Source organism: Galeopterus variegatus, unplaced genomic scaffold, assembly GCF_000696425.1.
Source record: "Galeopterus variegatus unplaced genomic scaffold, G_variegatus-3.0.2 Scaffold409, whole genome shotgun sequence".
Classification (NCBI taxonomy): domain Eukaryota; kingdom Metazoa; phylum Chordata; class Mammalia; order Dermoptera; family Cynocephalidae; genus Galeopterus; species Galeopterus variegatus.
In genome coordinates this window covers 313,254-337,034 of record NW_007726520.1, presented here as the reverse complement: position 1 = coordinate 337,034, position 23,781 = coordinate 313,254, and the positions used below count along the sequence as shown (strand labels likewise).

Here is a 23,781-nt window from a genome sequence, read left to right as displayed (position 1 = left end):
AAAGATGACCGGTAAGGGGATCTTAACCCTTGACTTGGTGTTGTCAGCACCACGCTCAGCCAGTGAGCGAACCGGCCATCCCTATATGGGATCCGAACCCGGGGCCTTGGTGTTATCAGCACCGCACTCTCCCGAGTGAGCCACGGGCCGGCCCTCTTTTTTTTTTTTTTCAAAGGTGACTGGTAAGGGGGATTCCAACCCTTGACTTGGTGTTGTCAGCACCACGCTCTCCCAACTTAGCTAACCGGCCATCCCTATATAGGATCCAAACCCGTGGCTTTGGTGTTACCAGCACCACACTCTCCCAAGTGAGCCACGGGCCGGCCCATGGTTTCCCTTTTCCTGTCTATCGTTTAGCCAAGGTGGGTTTGGAGAAGGCAGAAACCCTGGTAGTTTACCTTGTCGGCAGGAGCTAGAGCTCTCCCTCGTTCTGTCTGTCTTCACAGGAGGTCTCAGCATGAAACCGCAGCACTGGTGTGGGATGACTGCTAAGATGGGCACTATGCTGTCAGGGGTCTTCACCATCTTGGCCACAATCATGTACCTCATCTTTGAACAGAAGTACCTAAGGAATAGCAATTGCACTAACACGATCATACACAGCTGGGGTACAAATGGCATGATGGATCAAGATGGCCCCTGCTGGATCCTTAATGTCATCATTTTCCAGTCTTTCATCACTATCACCATCAGCAGCTTCCTACTGTACTCAGCATATGCTCAGATCTACAGAGGCCTGGTGGCCTACACCATCTGGATCTTTTTCTATGAAACTATAAACATCATAATACAAATCATGACCAACGACAAAGTCAAGATAGTAGAGGTCAGAGTCATGCGCTGGTTTGGCTTGGTTTCCCGTGTACTTATGCACTGTTTCTGGATGTTCTTTGTCATCACCTATGCCTGTATAATCTACAAAAATAAAATCCAGGGCAATATAATTTCCTACAACAGATGCGTTTCTATGGGCAGTGGAGATTCTCCATGGCGGAGGTCGAAGATTACCAGCTTTGTCCACCATTATAAGGAATAATGTTGGCCCTTTTCTTTCCCGTGAGAGGCAGGTCTCTTGGGTTCTCATGTTGTTCTATTCCCGTTTCTTTTTGTTGTTGTTGTTTATTTTGCTTTTGCTTAACAACTCAGCAAATAAAGACACCATTGGCACTCTTTCAGGGGAATGTGGAGAGAAAATGTGATTATAATCACAGCTGGAACATATTACTTGTTGAGGGTGTTTACTTGAAGGACATTGTTATTTTATTAAATCCTTTTTGAATTCTGCCTTGTTTTTCTGGTCAGTACCACTTTATTGAGTAAAACGAAGAGGGCAAAGGAATGAAATGATGCTGAATTGCAATATGGCACTCCCTTCATTAGCCTTCAACCCACAGATCTCATTTAACCCTGGGATTAGCAAATCTATAATTATACATCAAATTTTTATAGCACAAAGGATATTGTCGGTTTCGAGGTGGGTTTGTGCTATGGTTTCCTCCTATGTCTTTTATGCTATATTCCAGATTAGTAGAAGAATAAAAATAGAGAAAAGCATTCTTCAATTTTTGTCTAGAGTTTCCCCCTCCCAAGTTTGTCAACGAGTTGTGAAAGGCACTTGGTTAATCAAAAGGTACGTATTAAACTTATTTCTGTGTCTGTCACTATGCTATACACTGAAGGGGGATACAAAAAAAGTATAAGATATAAAGCCTGACCTTGAGGATTTTGTAGTTTAGTAGAAAAGACTAAATTGCTATTTATGAATAAATTAGCCAACCATGTAAGATGGTATATGATTACGCACTATTACAGATCAACAAACTTCACTTTGTGTTCATACTCAGAAACTGTCAGAAGCACTTTAAGGTGGAATAGGAGACAGACTGAGCAAACTTCTACTTCAGACATTAGAATTTTGTTGAATTTTGTCTATTTAGTAGCTTTCTTGAGGTATAATTGACATACAATAAACTGCACATATTTAAAGCACGTAATTTGACAAGTTTTGACATATGTATATCCCAGCGAAACCATCACCACAATCGAGTTCATGAACATATATATCGGGCCGGTCCGTGGCTCACTCGGGAGAGTGCGGTGCTGATAACACCAAGGCCCCGGGTTCGGATCCCATATAGGGATGGCTGGTTGGCTCGCTGGCTGAGCGTGGTGCTGACAACACCAAGTCAAGGGTTAAGATCCCCTTACCGGTCATCTTTAAAAAAAAAAAAACATATATATCACCCCAGAGTTTTGTCATAATCTCTGCCCCACCTTTCTCCACACCACCCCCACCATCACCGTGCACTAATTTGCTGCCACTATATATTAATTTGCATTTTCTAGAATTTTACACAAATGGAATCACACAATATGTATTTTTTTCTGGTACGCTTCTTTCACTCAGCCTAATGCCTTTGAGATTCATCCATGTCGTTGTGTGTATTGATAGTTCATTCTTCTTTACTGCTGAGTAGTATGCCGTGGCACTTGTGTACAAGACTTTGTATGAATCTATGCTTTCGTTTATCTTGTAAATACTATTTTAACTTTTTAAGAAACTGGCAGATTTTTTTTTCCAGAGTGGCTGTACCATTTTATATTCCCACTGGCAGTGTATGAGAATTCCTGTTACTCCACATCTTCACCAGCACTTAGTATGGACACTGATTTTCCATCTGAGTCATTCTAATAGGTATATAGTGGTATTTCACTGTGGTTTTCATGGAAAACCCGAATGACAAATGATGTTGAGCATCTCTACATGTGCTTTTATTTTAGCACTCATATCTTTTTTGGTAAGGTGTCTGTTTAAATTTTTTGCCCATTTTTAAAAATTAGGGTGTTCATTTTTTTATTGTTGCATTCTGGGAATTCTTTACATTTTCTGGATACAAGTTGTTTGTCAGATATATGACTCATAAATATGTTTTCTAGTTTCTGCCTTGTCTTTTTATTCTCTTACCAGTGTCTTTTGTTTTTTTTTTGTTTTTTTTTTTGTTTTTTTTGTCTTTTTGTCTTTTTTCCGTGTCCGGCAACGGATCGCAACCCTCAGTGTTGCCCCCATACCGGACCGGGGACCGGCAACGGGATCGCAAGCCTCGGCGTTGCTCCCGCGCCTCGCTCAGCCAGTGAGCGGGAGCCGGTCTGTATGTGGGATCCGAACCCTCGGACGGGAGCGCCGCCGCGCTTCCCAAGCGGCGCACTATCCAGTGTGCCACCGGGCCGGCCCTTACCAGTGTCTTTTGAAGAGCAGAGATTTTTAATTTCAGTGAAGTCCAATTTACCAATTTGTTCTTGTATGTATCACATTTTTTTTTTTTTTTGTCTTTTGTCTTTTTTCCGTGTCCGGCAACGGATCGCAACCCTCAGTGTTGCCCCCGTACCGGACCGGGGACCGGCAACGGGATTGCAAACCTCGGCGTTGCTCCTGCGCCTCGCTCAGCCAGTGAGCGGGAACCGGTCTGTATATGGGATCCGAACCCTCGGGCGGGAGCGCCCGCTGCGAAGCGGCGCACTATCCAATGCGCCACTGGGCCGGCCAGTATGTATCACATTTTTAGTTAACATGTCTAAGAAATCTTTGCCTAACCCAAGGTCATGAAGGTTTTTCTCCTGTTTTCTTCTAGACGTCATAGTTTTAGGTGTTACATTTAGGTCTATAATCCATTTTGAGCTATTTTTGTGTATGTGTGTATGATGAGAGATATGGATCAAAATTCACTTTTTTGCTCCTGGATATCCAATTGTTCCAGCACCAGTTGTTGAAGAGATTATCGTTTTTCCACTGAATTGACTTTATATCTACAAGTATACCCAATTATGGACTCTGTTCTATTCCATTAATCTATTTGTCTGTCTTTACGCCAATGCCACCCTGTTTTGATTACAGTAGATTTACAATAAGTCTTTAAATCACATCCCTCCATCTGTCTTCTTTTTCAAAATTGTTTTAGCTATTCTAGGCTGTCTTAATCCATTTGTGCTGCTATAACAGAATATCTGAGACTGGGTAATTATAATGAACAGAAATTTATTGGCTTACAGTTCTGGAGGCTGGGAAGGCCACAGTAGAGGGGCTGGCATGTGGTGAGGGCCTCCTTGCTGCATTATAACAAGGAGGAAGGCATCACATGGCAGAGGGCAAAAGATGGATGAGAGAGAGGGATAAAGAGGGGGTGGATCCATTCATGAGAGTGAAGCCCTCATGACCTAAACACCTCTTAGAGGTCACAACTCCTAATACTCTCACAATGGCAATTCAATTTCCAAAGGAGTTTTGGAAGGGCCGAACATTCAAACCACAGCATAGGCCCTTTGCATTTCCATACAAACTTTAGAAATAGATTGAAATTTAGGGCCGGCCTGTGGCTCACTCCGTAGAGTGCGGTGCTGATAACACCAAGGCCACGGGTTCGGATCCTATGTAGGGATGGCCGGTTTGCTCACTGGCTGAGCGTGGTGCTGACAACACCAAGCCAAGGGTTGAGATCCCCTTACCAGTCATCTTTAAAAAAAAAAAAAAAAAGAAATAGATTGAAATTTCTGTTTTTAAAAAGGCTTCTGGGATTTTGATTGGGATTGCACTGAATCTATAGATCAATTTGGGGAGAACTGACATCTTAATGATATTGAGTCTTCTAACCCATGAGAACAGTATTATCTCTTTATTCATTTAAGTCTTTAATTTGTCTTGGCACCATTTTGTAGTTTTCAACATACAGGTGTTTCATCAGACTTATTTTATATTTTTAATGTAAAAAATACGAACTATTATATAATATGAAATACTACTTCTTAAATTTCAACTTCTAATTGTTTGTCATTAGTATATAGAAATACAATTTTTTTGCAGGGGAGGGGTGGCTGGCCATTAGGGGGATCTGAACCCATGACCTTGGTGTAACAAGGGGCGCTCTAACCAACTGAGCTAATCAGCCAGCCCAATATAATCATTTTTTGTATATTGATCTTGTATACCATACACTACTAAACTTGTGCTTTAGGTCAAAGAATATTTTTGTAGATTCCATCAGATTTTCTGCTTACTCAATCATGTTGCCTGTAAATGAAAAAAGTTTTACGTCCTCTTTTTGCTTATGGCTCTGGCTAAAACCTCCAGTAAATGCTGAGTAGAAGTGATGAGAAAGAACATTGTTATCTTGTTCCTGATTTGAGAGGGAAAGCATTTGGTCTTTTCCTATTAAATATGATGTTAGTTTCTCTTCCTAATTTGTTGAAGGATTTTTATTTTCTAATTTATTTATTTATTGGTGGCTGGCCAGTACAGGGAACCGAACCCTTGACCTGGGTGTTACAAGACCATACTCTAACCAACTGAGCGAACCAGCCAGCCCTGCTGGAGGTTTTTAAAAATCAGGAATGAGTGCTGGGTATTGCCTAATGCTTTTTCTACTCTATTGAGATAATTATATGGTCTTTCTTTTTTAGATTATGAATATAGTGAATTACACTGGTTGACTTTTCCAGCCATATATTCCTGGGATAAACTCTTCTTGATTATGATATTAGGATTGTTGTCAAGATAACAATATTAGCTTTTTAATATATTGTTGGATTAGATTTGTTAAATTTTGTTTAGAATTTTCGCATTTATGTTCATGGGGGATATTTGTCTATAGTTTTCTTTTCTTATAATGTCTTTCTTTTCAATTTTCTGTAAGGGTTTATGTACAATTGGTATTTATTTCTTCCTTAAATGTTAGGTAGAATTCAACAACGAAGCCACCAGAACCTGGAGTTTTCCTTGTGGAAAGATTTAACTATAAATTCAATTTTTTAGAGCAGATACAGTACTATTCAGGAATTTTTGAGGGCTGGCCTGTGGCTCACTTGGGAGAGCGTGGTGCTGACAACACCAAGTCAAGGGTTAAAGTCCCCTTATCAGTCATCTTTAAAAAAAAAAAAAAGGAATTTTTGTTGTTGTTTGTTTTGGTTTGGTTTGCCTTGCCTTTGGCTACAGGTTATCTATTTCTTCTGGTTTTTAAAATTTTAATTGACACATTGTACCCAATTAAGTGTGTCTAATTACAATCTGATGTTTTGCTACATATATTTTGTATAATAATCAGGTTAGGGTAGTTAATGTATCAATCTCCTCATGTATTTGTCATTTCTTTGTGGCGAAAACATGCAAAAGCCTCTCCTCTAGTTATTACATAATATACAGAACTTAGCTGTTAACCATAGTCACCCTACTGTGCAATAGAACACCACAACTTATTCCTCCTATCTAATTGAATTTTGTACCTGTTTGCCAACTTCTCTCTGTCTTCCCTCCCCACCCACTTCCCCAGTCTCTGATGGCCACTGTTCTACTCTCTGCCTATGTAACACCAGTTTTTTTTTTTTTTTTTAGATTCCACAAATGAGTGAGGTCATATGACATTTGTCTCTGTGCATGGCTTATTTCACTTAACATAATGTCCTCCAGGTACATCCATATTGCCGGAAATGACTGGATTTCATTGTTTTTTATGGCTGAATAGTATTACATTGTGTATAGATACTTTTTTTATCCATTCATCTGTTGTCAAACATTTAGGTTGATTTCATATCTTGGCTATTATAAATTGTGCTGCAATGAACATGGGAGTGCAGACATCTCTTCAACATACTGACTTTATTTCTATTGGGTACAAACCCAGTAGTGAGATTGCTGGATCAAATGGCAGTTCTGGTTTTAATTTTTTTGAGGAACCCCCATGCTGTTTTCCATACTTGCTGTACTAGTTTACACTCCCACTAACAGTGTGCCAATGTTCTCTTTTCTCCACATCCTCACCAACACTTGTTTTCTTTCATCTTTTCGATAACAGCCATTCTAACTAGAGTGAGGTGGTGCCTCATTGTTGTTTTGATTCGTGTTTCCCTGATGATTAGTGATGTTGAGCATTTTCTTCATATGCCTGTTGGCCATCTGTATGTCTTCTTTTGAGAAATGTCTATTAAGATCCTTTGTCCATTTCTCAGTTGGGTTATTTGGTTTTTTGATGTTGAGTTGTTTAAGTTTCTTATGTATTCTTGATATTTACCCCTTGTCAGATGTACAGTTTGCATATATTTTCTCCCATTCTGTAGGTTGTCTCTTCACTCTGTTAACAGTTTCCTGTGATGTGCAAAAGCTTTTTAGTTTGATATAATCCTACTTGTCTATTTTGCTTTTAATGCTAGTGCTTTTGAAGTATTATTTAAAAATTCCTTACCCAGCCCTACGTCATGGATCATTTCCCTTATGTAGTAGTTTCATAGTTTGGGGTTTCACATTTAATTAATTAATTAATTGATTTTTTTGCAGCTGGCCAGGAGGGGGTTCCAGACCCATGACCTTAGTTTTATAAGGCTTCACTCTAACCAGCTGAGCTATCCAGCCAGCCCCAGATTTCATATTTAAATCTTTAATCCATTTACTGCTTATTTTTGTGTACGGTGAAAGGTAGTCTCATTCTACTGCATGTGGATATCCAGTTTTCCCAGCACCATTTATTGAAGAGACTATCTTTTCCCCAATATGTATTCTTGGCACCTTTGTCAAAGATCAGTTGGCTGTAGTGCGTGAATTTATTTCTGGGCTCTCTATTCTGGTTCATTGGTCTATGTGTCTGTTTTTATGCCAGTACCATGTAGTTTTGATGACTATAGCTTTGTGGTATAACTTGAAGTCCAGTAATGTGATGCCTCCAGCTTTGTTCATTTTTCTCAGGATGTTTGGCTATTCGGGGTCTTTTTTGGTTCCATATGAATTATAGGATTTTTTTTTTCTATTTCTGTGAAGAATGTCATTGGTATTTTGATAGGAGTTGCATTAAATATGTAGATTGATTTGGGGCCATTTTAACAATATTAATTCTTCCAATCCCTGAACACAGAATATCTTCCCATTTATTTGTGTCCTCTTCAATTTCTTTTCTTTCTTTTTTTTTTAGAAAAAAGATGACCAGTAAGGGGATCTTAATCCTTGACTTGGTGTTGTCAGCACCACGCTCTCCCAAGTGAGCTAACCGGCCAACCCTATATAGAGATCCAAACCTGCGGCCTTGGTGTTATCAGCACCACACTCTCCCAAGTGAGCTATGAGCCGGCCCTCTCTTCAATTTCTTTCTTCAAAGTTTTATAGTTTTCATCATAGGGATTGTTCACCTCCTTGATTAAGTTTATTCCTAGGTATCTTATATATTTTGTAGTTATTGTAAAAGGAATTGTTTTCTTGATTTCTTTTTCAGATAGTTCACTGTTAGTATGTAGAAATGCTACTGACTTTTGCATGTTGATTTTGTATCCAGCAACTTTACTGAATTTGTTTATTAGTTCTAACAGTTTTTTGGTGGAGTCTTTAGGGTTTTCTACATATAAGATCATGCTGTTGGCAAACAGGGACAGTTTCACTTCCTCCTTTCCAATTTTCTATTTCTTCTTGAGTAAGCTTTGGTAATTTGTGTCTGACAGAAAATTTGTTCATTTTATCTAAGTTGTCAAGTTTATTGCCATAAAGTGGTTCATAATATTCCCTTATTATCCTTTTATCTGTAGAATATGTACTAACGTCACTGCTATCATTCCTGATATTGTTAATTTGTGTTTTCTCTAATTTTTTTTTCCTACTCAGTCTGGCTACAGGCTTATTGGTTTTCAATGAAACTATCTTTTGTTTGATTACTTTTATCTATTGCTTTTCTGTCTTATATGATACCTTGCTGTTTTCTGCTCGGATCTTTATTATTTTCTTTCTTCTACTTCAGGTTTAAATTGCTTTTCTTTTTATTCTTTCTTAAGGTAGAAGCTGAGGTTGTTAAATTTAAGACCTTTCTTATTTCCTAATATAGGCATTTAGTGCTATAGATTTCCCTCTAACAAGGGTTAAGGTCCCCTTACCGGTCATCTTTAAAAAACAAACAAACAAACAAACAAACAAAAAAAAACGGGAGAGTGTGGTGCTGATTTCCCTCTAAGTACTACTTTAATAGCATCACACATATTTTAGTATGTTGTACTTTCATTTTCAGTCAACTCAAAATCCTTTCTAATTTCCTTTTGATTTCTTCTTTTATCCATGAGTTAGTTATAAATGTGCTACTTAGTTTCAATATTTGAGGATTTTCCAGAGATTTTTCTGTTACTGGTTTCTAATTTCAGTATGAGCAGACAATGTACATTGTATGATTTGAATTATTTTAAATTTGAGATGAGTTTTATGACTCAGAATATGTTCTGTCTTGGTAAATGTTTCAGGTGCACATGTAAAGAATATTCTGCTGTTGTTGGGTGTGTGTTCTATAAATGTCAATTAGATCAAATTGGTTTAGAGTACTGCTAAAATCTTCTAATCTCTTTTATAATTTTCTGTCTACTTGTTCTATCAATTACTGAAAGAGGGGCTGGCCAGTTAGCTCAGTTGGTTAGAGTGCAGTGTGTAACTCTAAGATCAAGGGTTTGGATCCCCATAATGGCCAGCTTTTCAAAAAAAAATTACTGAAAAAGAGTATTGAAATGTCTGACTATAATTGTGGATTTGTCTACTTCTCTTTGTAATTCTATCAGTTTTTGCTTTGTGTATTTTGAAGCTATAAATGGGTACATAAATATTTAGGATTTTTTTTTTTTTTCCTTTTTGTCTTTTTTCGTGACCGGCAACGGATTGCAACCCTCAGTGTCACGCCCGTACCGGACTGGGACCGGCAACGGGATCGCAACCCTTGGTGTCGCGCCCGCACCTCGCTCAGCCAGTGAGCGGGAACCGGTCTGTATGTGGGATCCGAACCCTCAGCAGGAGCGCCGCCGCGCTCCCAAGCGGCGCACTGTAGCAGTGTGCCACCGGGCCGGCCCGTGGATTGTTATATCCTTTTGATTACTTGACTCCTTTATTATTGTGAGATGACCTTCTTTATCCCTGGGAGTATTCCTTGCCCTAAAATTTACTTTGTCTGATACTATTGCAGCCACTCCAGTATTCTCTTGATTTGTGTTGATATGATATATCTTTTCACATCTTTTTGCTTTTAATCTATTTGTATCTTTATATTTAAATTATGCTTATTATAGGTGCAGTATATAGTTGAGTCTTGCTTTTTTTTAACCCCTGTGATATCCTCTGCTTTTTAATTAGGATATTTAGACCACTTACATTTAGTGGCCCTCTTGTTATTTGTTTTCCATTTGTCCCATCTGTTTGGTTTTTTTCCCTCTTTTTCTACCTTTTTTTAAGATTAATTGAATATTTCTTATGGTTTCATTTTATCTGCATTGTTATCTTATTCTTTTTTGTGTTATTTTAGTGGTTTTTCTAGGGTTTATGATATATTAACTTATTACAGTCTACCTTCAAGTAATATTATGCCACTTCATATATAGTATAAGAACCTTACAATAGTGTACTTCTAATTTCCCTCTCCTATTTCTGCTATTGTTTCCATACATTTTACTTTTATATATTTTTCTTTTCTGTTTTTTGGCTGCTGGCCAGTACAGGGATCAAACCCTGGACCTTGGTGTTATCAGCACCATGCTCTAACCAACCAAGCTAACCAGCCAGCTACTTTTACATGTTATAAACCTCATCCTACATTGTTATTATTTTTGCTTAAATAGTAAATTATCTTCTAAAGGGCTTTAAATAAGAGGAAAATATCTTATATATTTACACATGTTGTTACCATTTCCAGTGCTATTCATTCCTTTTACAGATACAGATATCTATCTGGTAACATTTTTTCTTCTGCCTAAAGGTCTTCCTTTAGTATTTCTCATAGTGTGGGTATGCTCCTGATGAATTCTTCCAACTTTATTTCTGAAAAAGATTATTTCACCTTTATTTTTAAAATTTAAATTAAAAAAAATTTTAATTGTGGTAAAATGTATGTAACATAAATTTACCATCTTACCACCACCAGAAGCACCCTGGGCTCCCAAGCCAGGGTGGTGGGAGTTTGAGGGCCTCAGCCTTGCCCCACCCCGACATCCACATCCAGCCCAGCAATGACCACCAAGGTGCCACCAGAAGCTCCCCAGGCTTCCAAGCCTGCGTGGGGGTTGCTGAGGGCCTCAGCCACACCACCCCAACTCTGCATCCAGCCCAATGATGACCACCAAGCCACTGCTGGAAGTGCCCAGTGCTCACTTACCATAATGGGGGGGGTGTCACAGGCCTCAACTACACCCCCACTCTTCCACCTTATCCCCCTCCCTTTGCGTCTCTCCCCCTCCCCAACTGCTCCATGTCTTAGAATGTAAAATCAATCGATCAATTAATTAATTAATTAATTAATTAATTATTTTTTAAAGATGACGGGTAAGGGGATCTTTACCCTTGACTTGGTGTTGTCAGCACCACGCTCAGCCAGTGAGCAAACTGGCCATCCCTATATGGGATCCGAACCCGGGGCCTTGGTGCCATCAGCACTGCACTCTCCCGAGTGAGCCACGGGCCGGCCTAATTAATTAATTAATTTTTAAAAAAGAAAAAGAGAAAGCTAGAAGCTCTGTATCAGGGGGTCTACGTGGGTGCACTCAGCTCGAGCTAGGGTGCTGCAGTGGCCTGATTTCCATGGGCTATGTGTTCTCCCATCCACCAGCCTCCATTACACCCTTATATGCTCTGGCTGGCTGGCCTAACACTTAGGTTACCTGGCTGACACATGTAGGCATTGGTGTGTGCCTGTGTTAGTATTGGTGCTTGCAACCCCTGAATTGAAGGAAAGGTCACTAAATAACTGCTTCTCAGAAACTGCAGTTGCCAGAATTATGGAGCACACCTTAATATGGTGTCTGTTCTTAGATTCCCTTGAGACTCCCTGTAGTGGATTGAATCATGTCCCCTAAAACTCACTGAAGCTTGAATTATGTCCCCCAAGTATTATGTATTAGAAATTTAACTCCCGGGGCCGGCCCAGTGGCGCACTGGATAGTGCGCCGCTTGGGAAGCGCAGCGGCGCTCCCGTCCGAGGGTTCGGATCCCACATACAGACCGGCTCCCGCTCACTGGCTGAGCGAGACGCGGGAGCAACGCCGAGGCTTGCGATCCCGTTGCCGGTCCCGGTCCGGTTTTTAAAAAAAAAAAAAAAAAAAAAAAAAAAAAAAAAAAAAAAAAAAAAAAAAAAAAAAGAAATTTAACTCCCATAGTGACTGTTAAGAGGGTGGGAAATCCTATTATGGTAATCGAAAGGTGGAGCCTTAAAGAGGTGATTGGATTGTAGTACCATGCAGTAGTGAATGGATTAAAAATGGTGGTCAAGGGCGTGGTTCTGAGGGCTTTAAAAAAGAGGAGTCTGTCTTGCTCTCACTCTGCTCTCTCTGCTTCCACCATCTTGCAATGTGAGACCCCTGGTTCACTGTTGCCACCATCAGATGGACTTTGGACTTCCCAGCCTCAGAAACTGTAAGCAATAAATTTCGTTTTTCTTTATAAATCACCCAGTTCCAGGTCTTCCATTATAGGACTAATACACTCCCCTTAATCGTTCTTCATGGAGCCTTATAATAAGTCCTGTTTACTTGAAAAAAAAATTTACTGTCTTAACCATTTTTTTTTTTTTTAAGATGACTGGTAAGGGGATCTTAACCCTTGACTTGGTGTTGTCAGCACCACACTCTCCCAAGTCAGCTAACCAGCCATCCCTATATAGGGATCTGAACCCGTGGCCTTGGTGTTATCAGCACTACACTCTCCCAAGTGAGCCACGGGCTGGCCCTCCACCTTAACCATTTTTATGTGGATTCAGTAATATTAAGTGCATTTACATTGTTGTACAACTAATCTCCAGAACTCTTTCAATTTTGCAAAACTGACACCCTATATTCATTAAACAATAGTTCCCCTTCTCACCTTCCCCTCCGTTCCTGGCAACCACCTTTCTCTTTCTGTTTCCATGAATTTGACTTCTCTGGATATCTCCTAACTGAAATCAGACAGTATTGGTCTTTTCGTGACTGGCTTAATTCACTTTGCATAATATCCTCAGGTTTCATCCATATTGTGTCATGAATCAGAATTTCTTTCTTTTAAAGCTGAACAATATTCCACTGTATGTGATACATTTTGTTTATCCACGGACACCTGCGTTGCTTCCACCTTTTGACTATTGTGAATAATGCTGATATGAACATGAGTGTACAAATATCTCTTCGACACCCTGCTTTTAATTCTTTAGGGTATATACCCAGAAGTAAAAATTCCTGGATCATATGGTAATTATATTTTTAATGTTTTGAGGAACCACCATACTGTTTTCCACAGTAATTATACTATTTTACATTCCCATGGACAGTACACAAGGGTTCAAATTTCTCCACGTTCTTTCCAACACTTGTTATTTTTTGGTTTTTTGATAGTAGCCATCCTAACAGGTGTTAAGTAGTATCTCATTGTGGTTTTGATGTGTATTTCTCTAGTGATTAGTGATGTTGAACATCTTTTCATGTGCTTATGGCCACTTGTATATCTTCTTTGGAAAAATTCTATGCAAGTCCTTTGCCCATTTCTAAATTAGGTTGTTTAATTTTTGCTGTTGTTGTTGAATTGTAGTGGTTCTTTATATATGCTGGATATTAATTCCTTACCATATATGTGATTTGCAAATATTTTCTCCCATTCTGTGGGCTGCCTTTTCACTGTATTGATTGTATCCTCTTTTTTTAAAACAAAAAAAGATGACCAGTAACAGGATCTTAACCCTTGACTTAGTGTTGTCAGCACCATGCTCTCCCAAGTGAGCTAACTGGCCATCCCTATATAGGGATCCGAACCTGTGGCCTTGGTGTTATTAGCACCACACTCTCCCGAGTGAGCCATGGGCCGACCCTGATTGTGGCTTTTGATGCACAGAAGTTTTAAATTTTGATATAGCCCAACTTATCTATGTTTTCTTTTGTTGCCTGTGCATTTGGTGTTATATCCAAGGAATCATTGCCAAATACGATGTCAGAAAGCTTTTTCTCTATGTTTTCTTGTAACTGTTTTATGGTTTTAGCTCTTATACTTAGGTCTTTGGTCCATTTTGAATTAATTTTTGTTTATGGTGTAAAGTAAGGGTTCAACTTCATTCTTTTGCATGTAGATATCCAGTTTCCCCACCACCATTTATTGAAAAGACTGTTCTTTCCTCCACTGAATGGTCTTGGCACCCTTGCCAAAAATTATTTCACCATATGTACTAGTCTTCTCTTGCTACTGTAATAAAATACCACAAACTGAGTGGCTTAAAGAACAGACTTTTTTTTTTAATAGTTGTGGAGGCTAGAAGTCCATGATCAAGATGCCAGCAAATTCTGTTTCAGTAAGGGCTCACTTTCTGGCTTACGGATGGCCACCTTCTTGCTGTGTCCTCACGTGGTCTTTTCTCTATGCACATGTGGGGAGAGAGACCTTTTAGGTATCTCTTCCTCTTTCTGTAAGGACACCAATCCTATCACATTAGTGTCCCACTGACCCTATCCCAAAATACAGTCACATAGCAGGTTAGGGCTTCAACATATGAATTTAGGGGAGACAAAACTCAGTTCATTTCTGGGCTCTCTATTCTATATGCCTATATTCTGTATGCCTGTATATCTGTCTTTATGCCATATGCTCACACTGTTTTGATGATTATAACTTTGTAATAAGTTTTGAAAGCAGAAAGTATGAGACCTTCAACATTGTTCTTCTTTTTCAAGATTTTTTTGGGCTGGCTCTGTGGCTCACTTGGGAGAGTGTGGCACTGGTAGTGCCAAGGCCGTGGGTTCAGATCCTATATAGGGATGGCTGGTGCGCTCACTGGCTGAGCGTGGTGCAGATCCCCTTACTGGTCAAAAAAAAAAAAAAGATTTTTTTGACTACTTGGGGTCCCTTGAGATCCCATATGAATTTTAGGATGGATTTTTCTGTTTCCACAAAAAACACTATTGGGATTTTGATAGAAATTGTATTGAATCGGTAGATCACTTTCAGTAGTATTGTCATCTTAATAATATTAAGTCTTTCAGTCCATGAACATGTGATGCCTTTCCAATAATTTGTGTCATCTTTAATTTCTTTCAACAATGTTTTATAGTTTTCAGTGTACAGGTCTTTCACCTCCTTGGTTAAGTTTATTACTAAATATTTTATTCTCTTTGATGCTATTGTAAAAGATTGTTTTCCTAATTTCCTTTGGGAAATTGTTAGTGTATAGAAATGCAACTTGATTTTGTGTGTTGATTTTGTATTCTTCATAAATTCATTTATTAGTTCTAACAGGTTTCCCCCCCGCCCCCCGGTAGAATCTTTAGGATTTTCTGAATGTAAGATTATATCACCTGTAAACAGAAATAATTTTACTTTATCCTTTCCAGTTTGGATGCCTTTCATTTCTTTTTCTTGCCTAATTGCTCTGGCTAGGACTTCCAGTGCTATGTTGAATAGAAGTGACAAAAGTAGGAATTCTTATTTTGGTCTTTTGGTCTTTCACCATCGAGTATGATGTTAGTTGTAGGCTTTTAATATATGTTCTTTATTGTGTTCAGGTAGTTTCCTTCTATTCCTAGTTTGTTGAGTGTTTTGTCATGACAGGGTGTTGATTGGTACCTGTACCAGCCAGCTGCCAAAAAAAAAAAAAAAAGACAAAAACAAAAAAGAAAAGAAAAGGTGTTAAATTTCATCAAGTACTTTTTCTTCATCAATCAAGATGATCATGGTTTCTTTTTCCCTTCATTCTGTCAGTGTACATTGATTGATTTTCATATTTTACATCATCCTTGCATTTCGGGAATAAATCCCATTTGGTCATAATGTACACTTCATTTTACGACTGTCTTTTTTTTTTTTCCTTTTTGTCTTTTTTACTGACCGGTAACGGGATCGCAACCCTCGGTGTTGCACCCGCACCACGCTCAGCCAGTGAGCGGGAACCGGTCTCCACATGGGATCCGAACCCTCGGCGGGAGCGCCGCCACACTCCCAAGTGGCGCGCTCTCCAGTGCACCACCAGGCCGGCCCACATACACTTCATTTTTATAAAATAAAAAAAACTTTTTATATTGTCCATGTCTACTTAGTTTTTTGAACCTATGGAATACAGTTATTACTGTTTTAATATCCTTGTCTGCTAATTCTAACATATATATTAATTCTGGATTAGTTTTGATTGATTGTTTTTTTCTCCTCATTATGAGTCATTTTTTTGCTTCTTTTCATGTTTGTTAAATTTTTATTTGATGGTAGACATTGTAATTTCTGCTTTTTTGGATGCTGGGTATTTTTGTATTCCTGTACATATTCTTGAGCTTTGTTTTGGGATGCAGTTAAATTAGTTGGAAACAGTTTGATGATTTCAGGTCCTGCTCTTAATATTTGCTAGGCAGAGCTGATTTACTGCTCAGTCTAGGGCTAATTATTCCCCATTATGGGGGCAAGACCTTTTCATGGACTCTTTGTAATTCCTCATGAATCATGAAGTTTTCCAGTCTGGCTGGCAAGAAAAGGCACTATTTCCAGCCCTGTCTAAGCACTGGACAAATAATTGTTACCTCTAATCACTTTGAGTGATTCTTTTCCCAGCTTTAGGATAGTTTCCTCACACACATGTGATGATCAGTATTCAGTTGAGTACACAAGGGGTGCCCTCTGAACATCACCAGAGTTCTCTTTCTGTGCATCTCTCTCCTCTCTGCTACTCTTTCCTGTAAACTCTAGCCACCTTGGGCTCCCCAGACTCTCAGCTCCCTCTCTTCAACTCAGGGCTCTTCCTGGATTTCTTCTCCCTTTGCTGCAGCCTGAAAATTCTCACAAGGCATTAAGCCAAGGTAATCGCAGGGTTCACTTTCTTTGTTTCCTGTGTCTCAGAGATAAGTGTCCTTCAATGACTGATGTCTAGTGTGTTTCATATATTTTGTGCATTCAGGTAGGAAAGTAAATCTGGTCTTTGTGACTCCATCTTGGATAGAAGCAAAAGTACATATTGAGCTTTAATTGGTAGTAAAACAAAGAAACCAGCCCAAGGTTGGAATAGAAAAAGGAAAAAATAAACTAGTGAGTTTAGCATGAGTTCATTTATATCTTAAGGGATAAGTGATTGGTAGCAGTAACAATTTATTAACTATCACTATCTTCTATACTAGGCATGTTTTATGTAGAGTCTGTTTTACAAACACTGACATTCATGCAAACCAGGATTTCAGAATTACATTTTTAAGAAGATAAAGACAGCTCACTATACTTTTTATAGATTTTTATCTACTTAGACCATGGGTGTCAGGAAACTTCAGTTGACTGAAAACTCAAGAGAAGGAAGGGAACATAGCACATGGCAATATGAATGAGGATACTTGATTTTAGTCCAACTACTTCATTTAGGGGCTTTGTACCTGACAAGGTGTATTAGTCTGTTTCTGTTGCTTATAACAAAATACCTGAAACTGGGTGATTTATAAAGAAAATGAAATTTATTGCTTACAGTTTCTGAGGCTGGGAAGTCCAAAGTCCAGGGAGCACATCCGGTGAAGGCTTTCTTTGGTGGTGACTTCAGTGATGGCAGAGTATCACATTGTGAAAATGGTGGAGCAAAGAGAGCAAGAGAGACAGACAGACCCTCTCTCCTCTTCTTTTAAAGCCCTCAGAACCATGCCCCTGACCACCATTTTTAATCTATTCACTACTGCACGGTCCTACAATCCAACCACCTCTTCAAGGCCCCACCTTTCAATTACCATAATAGAATTTCCCACCCTCTTGGGGCCAGCCCGGTGGCTCACTCGGGAGAGTGCGGTGCTGATAACACCAAGGCCCCGGGTTCGGATCCCATGTAGGGATGGCCGGTTCGCTCACTGGCTGGGCGTGGTGCTGACAACACCAAGTCAAGGGTTAAGATCCCCTTACCGGTCATCTTTTAAAAAAATAAATAAAAAAAGAATTTCCCACCCTCTTAAGAGTCACAGTGGGGGGCTAAGTTTCTAATACATAAAACTTGAGGGACACAATTCAAGCTTCAGTGAGTTTTGGGGGGACATAATTCAATTCACTAAACAAGATGTAAGTATTTTAGAGCAGACACCTTATACTACAGTGTACCCAGATAAATAAAAGATATAAGTAATTGATTCATAGTAGTTCCTTGATCCAGACTGATTCTCTTGTTAAAGAGAGATTTAAATCCTAATTTCAGATTTTTCCATCTCAAGAGGAGAGATGTATAACATTCTATTTGTGAATGCTAAGGTAAATAAAAGAAACTATAAGTGCTATAGGAGTTTTTAAAAGCGGGGAGGGGCGGGGAGAAGGAGCATGGGCCGTAGGAGTCACAAATGGCTTCATTAAGGAGGTGGGATTTGTTGTGTCTCCAAAGATGGGTATGATTTTTTTTTTTTTTTTTTTGTTTTTTTTCCGTGTCCGGCAACGGATCGCAACCCCCCGTGTCGCCCCGTTGCCCCCGCGCCTTGCTCAGCCAGTGAGCGGGAACCGGTCTGTATGTGGGATCCGAACCCTCGGCGGGAGCGCTGCCGCGCTTCCCAAGTGGCGCACTAGCGCAGTGCACCACCGGGCTGGCCCCAAAGATGGGTATGATTTTATGTAACAAAGAGACAGGATAATATTCCACAAAACATTCATGATGAATCAAAATATCACTGCCACCAGATGTCACTGATCCTTCATCCTGAATCTTTGCTTTCTTTTGTATTAAAAAGAGAGAGATAGATGCTAATAGTCATGAACAGGTAAATTAAAAACTTCTCTCCTTTTTGCCTTTCTCCTTTCTTTTCCCATCCTAATTTATGTTTTAAATTGTATTTAAATGAACATAAATTGGCTAAAGCCAATGTCAACACACATTGTGGGGAGGTCAGCTTTTGATGCAATAGCATGAGGAACTCCATAGATCAGCTTCCTAGTGAAACTGGTGAAAATTACTTTAAAAGCAAATTGTAAAGCCTCTGGAAGTGATCCTAAGGGCATATGGCAAATGAAGAAACACCTATTCAAGAAAATCTATAAAGATTTCATAAGAAAAGTGAGAGTGTGGTATTTGAATCAAGAAGACCTTCTCCCTCTCCTCTCCCAGCTCAGAGAGGTGGAAACGCCACTCCAGATTGGCACAGCCAAGAATACAAGGTTCCCTCCCTGCTCCTCATCCCAGTCCCCAGTCAGAGAGTTTTCTTCCCAGGAAGAGCAGGATGTGGACGTTTCTCATCCTGCCCTCCAAGGAACTGTTGCTGGATGCTAAATTCTAGAAATGTGTATTAGTGAGGTGGGGGCTCACTTCTGCTGCCCATCTTCTACCTATGGGGTGGAGGTTCTGCCTTGTGTGTGGCACCACTTAGAATATTGGGGCTCCAATTGCCTTTGCCCTAGTTTGTATGGTAGTAGGTAACAACAGGGAAGGCAAGCCAAGAAGACCTCAGGCTACTGTCCCCCATCTCCCACAAAGCACTCAGCTCAAAAAGCAGGGATGTTACTAAGAGAGCATGCCATTGTCCCCACCCCACAGGTCCAGAGCCCCAGCCCAGAGATTTTGCCTAAGGCAGGAGAGAAGTAGGTCGTAAAACAGAGAGTTTGGAAGCTTTTCCCAAAGGAACTGGCTTTATTTACAACAGAATATGGAGAAGTTCAAGCCTAAGGTCCCTCTAAAAAATAGTGGAGGTTGTGGTGAAAGGCAACTGGGAGGAGATTTGTAGATCCAATAAAGACGCAGGTTAAGCTATGGGCCATCTAGTTTGCAAGAGAGAATTAGGGGGTGGGAGGGAACTACTGGGAGAAGTCTTCTTGGGGTAAAACAAATATCAAACACTGACGTCTGGAACTATTCTTTCAAAGTAACCTAAATTTGATTGGATTAGTCTGTAGACCATTTATGCCAAAAGGCATCATTAAAAACAATAGAGCAATCAGCCAGCAATTAGTGAAGCTTAATAGCTGGGGTATGGTCAGGGAAAGAGGGAGAAGAGCTCTGCCAAAACCACTGTGCCTGTGGGTGTACCCAAAGTTGCACCTCTCTGAGAAGCAACATCAGAGGCTTTACATTGTGTATGGGGGTGGGGGGCAGATAGAATTCACTAAAATAATCCAGCCAATCAGTAAGCAAGCAAACAAGCAAATAACAATAAGTCCGGGGAGGAGTGGATACCAGTACCCAGAGTTGTTACAATTTATTATTTAAAATGTCCAATTTCCAACAACAACAAAAATTACAAGACACACAAAAGAACAGAAAAGTATGACCCATATGCCAGAAAAAAAACAGGCAACAGAAACTGTGAGAATGACAAGATGTCAGGTTTAACATAAAAAGATTTCAAAGTATCCATTATGAAATTTTAAAGAAATAAAAGAAACCATGATTAAAGAAGTAAAGGAAAATATGATAATATTAGATCAAATAGAGAATATCAATAAACAGAAATTATTTTAAAAAATGAATAGAAGTTCTGGAATTGAAAAGTATAATAACTGAAATGAAGGCTGGGACTGGCTGGTTAGCTCAATTGGTTAGAACTTGGTGCTGATAACACCAAGGTCAAGGTTTCTGATCCCTGTACCAGCCAGCCATCCCCTGCCCCCAACAACAACAACAACAACAAAATAGTAAGAGAGAGAGAAAATATTGAAAGCAGCAAGAAAAAAATGACTCATCACTTATAAGGGAACCCAAATAAGATTAACAGATGATTTCTCAGCAGAAACAGTGGAGGCTAGAAGGCAGTAGGATAATGTATTCAAAGTGCTTGAAGAAAGCAATTGTCAACCAAGTATCCTATGTTCAGCAGAGCTAGACTTCAAGAACAAAGGCTCAGATTCTCTCTGAGTTCCAGGTGGATGGAGGTGACTTCATAGTATACATGTGCACTTGGATGTCCCAGGGGAAACTGAAACCCACTGTCTTAGTCTATTAGTGCTGCTTTAACGAAATACCATAAACTGAGTAATTTGTAAAGAACTGAAATTTATTCTGATTAAAAAAAAAAAACAGAACTGTGGTTATTAGAGGTGGGGGAAGGGGAGGAGAAATGGGTTAGCGAGAAATTAGATAAGGGTCACAAAGATTGATTACATTTTGTAAATATGAGTATACTAATTTCCTAATTTGATCACCACATATTGTACACATGTATCGATATTCAATTCTGTACCCCACAAATATATATAATCAATTATGTTTCAATAAAAAAACCATCAAAAGAAGTCAAAAAAAGGGTTTTAAAAAGTGCGACAAAGAAAAAAAATAAAATATGAGTATACTAATTTCCTAATTTGATCACCACATATTGTACACATGTATCGATATTCAATTCTGTACCCCACAAATATATATAATCAATTATGTTTCAATAAAAAAACCATCAAAAGAAGTCAAAAAAAGGGTTTTAAAAAGTGCGACAAAGAAAAAAAATAAAAAAAATAAATAAATAAATAAATAAATAAATAAATAAATAAATAAAATTTTAAAACGAAATTAATTTTGTTGTAGTTCTGGAGGCTAGAAGTCCAAGATCAAGGTGCCAGCAGGTTCAGTGTTTGGTAAGGGCTGAGTCTCTCTGCTTGCAAAATGGTGTCTTATTGCTGCATCCTCCAGAGGGGATGAATGCTGTGTCCTCACATGGTGGGAGGGACATAAAGGCAAAGAGGCCTAGCTAGTTCCCTCCAGCCCCTTTATAATGTTGCTAATCCCATTCATGAGGGCTCGGCCCTCATGACTTAATCACCTCTTAAAGATCCCACTCTTAATGCTGTTACATTGGGGATTAGACTCAACACAAATTTTGGAAGGGACATAAACATTCAAACCATAGCACCCACCATTTGCCAAACTGTTCTCATCACTGTCTTCCCCATCCCCACTGTGTTCCGCACCTTAGTTAATGGGCCACCCTCCACCCAGATGCTCATCCCAGACTCCTTCTCCCACAGCCCAGTGCCCAAATCTGTTCCCCAGCATCCCACTGATGCCTTGCCTCACTCTCTTTCCTTCAACATCCTCTCAACTGCTCTGCCTACCCCCACTCTCGCCCCCTTTCTGATCCGTGGCCCCCACAGGTGCAAGGAAGATTTTTCTAAAATGCGAATCAGATCACACACACACACACACACACACGCATACACACACACACATCCTTAAGGCCCTTCCAGGCCTCCCCATTGCCTTCCAGAGAAACATTCACACAGCTGGTGGCAGGCAAGGATCCTTCCTGATCTGGCCCCTGCCAACCTGTGTATCCTCCCCCTCTGCTGAAGCCACACCAAACTGGTGATTTCCAAAATGGCTTTTGTCTGTACCTGTGCCTACCTGGGTGTTATCCACTTTGTTCGGGGTGAAGTCCATCCCTTTTCTGCTCAGGTATTACCCATGATCTTTAAGACAGAAGCTCAGCCATTGCCTGCTCCAGAACGTCTCCCTGGTTCTCATCCTGGAATAGATCCTTCTTGTTGTTGTTTTTTTTTTTTTAAAAGATGACCGGTAAGGGGATCTCAACCCTTGGCTTGGTGTTGTCAGCACCACGCTCAGCCAGTGAGCAAACCGGCCATCCATATATAGGATCCGAACCCGTGGCCTTGGTGTTATCAGCACCGCACTCTACCGAGTGAGCCACGGGCCGGCCTCCTTCTTGTTGTTACATCTTGACAACACTGGACCACCTCTTCTTCCACAGCATTTATTACATTGCAGTGTAAATTTTCTTTTCCTTTTTCTTGATTTTTAAAAATCACTTTATTCATTTTTTTGTTTGTCTAGTTTCCACACTGGAACATTTACCTGTGTATCTCCAGTGCCAAGCTCAGCTCCTGGCACATGGCAGATACTCAATAGATGTTTGCTGAGTGAATGTTGAATGAGTAGAATGTACCAGTGGAACTTGGCAGGAGGCAGAAAGAGAAGTTAGGCAGTTGTTACAGACACCCAGGAGGGAGGTGCTGAGGGCAGCAGAGATGTGGAAACAATGAGATTTAAAAAGGCATTGCCTTTAAACCTGCAACATAGGCATAAAGCAAAATAATAAAACTGTGTGATTTGGGCCCTATTTTTAGACAGTTCAGGTGAGCAGTCATGAGTAGCATTGTTCTGGAAGCTGCTTTTGACCAGGGCAGAAGTGAGGTTTGGTTGGTGGGGATGAGGAAATATCAATGCAGCTATCCACTGGCCAACGCACTGCCTACCCCACCCCACCTGCGCCCTCCAGGCCTGGGATGCAGTGAGAGGTGTGTATATCTGGAGTCACACAGGATTGGGAGGAGGATGAGAATAAAGTGTAAGAATATTTGGGAAGAAATTTGAAAACATTATGCTAAGTGAAATAAGCCAGATATAAAAAGGACAAGTATTGTGTGATTCCACTTATGTGATTTCCCCAGTGTATTAGTCTGTTTCTGTTGTTTACAGCATAAATACCTAAAACTCAGTGATTTATAAAGAAAATGAAATTTATTGCTTACAGTTTCAGAGACTGGGAAGTTCAACGTCCAGGAAACACACCTGGTAAGGGTTTTCTTTGGTGGTGACTTTACAGCAATGCAGGGGACTCACATGGCAGAAAATGGCAGAGCGGAGAGAGACTAACCTCTCATGTGCTCTCCTTTTAAAGCCCCCAGAAACACACCCCCAGGCACCATCTATAATCCATTCACTAAGGCCTGGTCTTACAATCCAATCACCTCTTCCAGGCCCCACCTTTCAATTACCATAATAGGATTTCCCACCCTCAACAGTCACAGTGGGGATTTAAGCTTCAATGAAGTGGGGGGGCATCCAGTCTATAGCACCTAAGACAGTCAAATTCATAGAGACAGAAGATAAAATGGTGATTAACAGGGGCTGGGGGAGGTGG

At 39.9% G+C, this 23,781-nt stretch overlaps 1 protein-coding gene across 1 annotated transcript; it reads left to right on the top strand.

Annotated features, from left to right (window-relative positions):
* Positions 1 to 457: 457 nt before the first annotated feature.
* LOC103587034 (transmembrane protein 217-like) lies at positions 458 to 1,164 on the top strand. Its single transcript, XM_008568427.1, has one exon. The coding sequence runs from the start codon at positions 458 to 460 to the stop codon at positions 1,034 to 1,036; it is 579 nt and encodes a 192-aa protein (XP_008566649.1). The 3' UTR covers positions 1,037 to 1,164.
* Positions 1,165 to 23,781: the final 22,617 nt, after the last annotated feature.

Coding starts and splice junctions, on each gene's coding strand:
- LOC103587034 (XM_008568427.1), top strand. CDS start 458: ATGAAACCGCAGCACTGGTGTGGGATGACTGCTAAGATGGGCACTATG.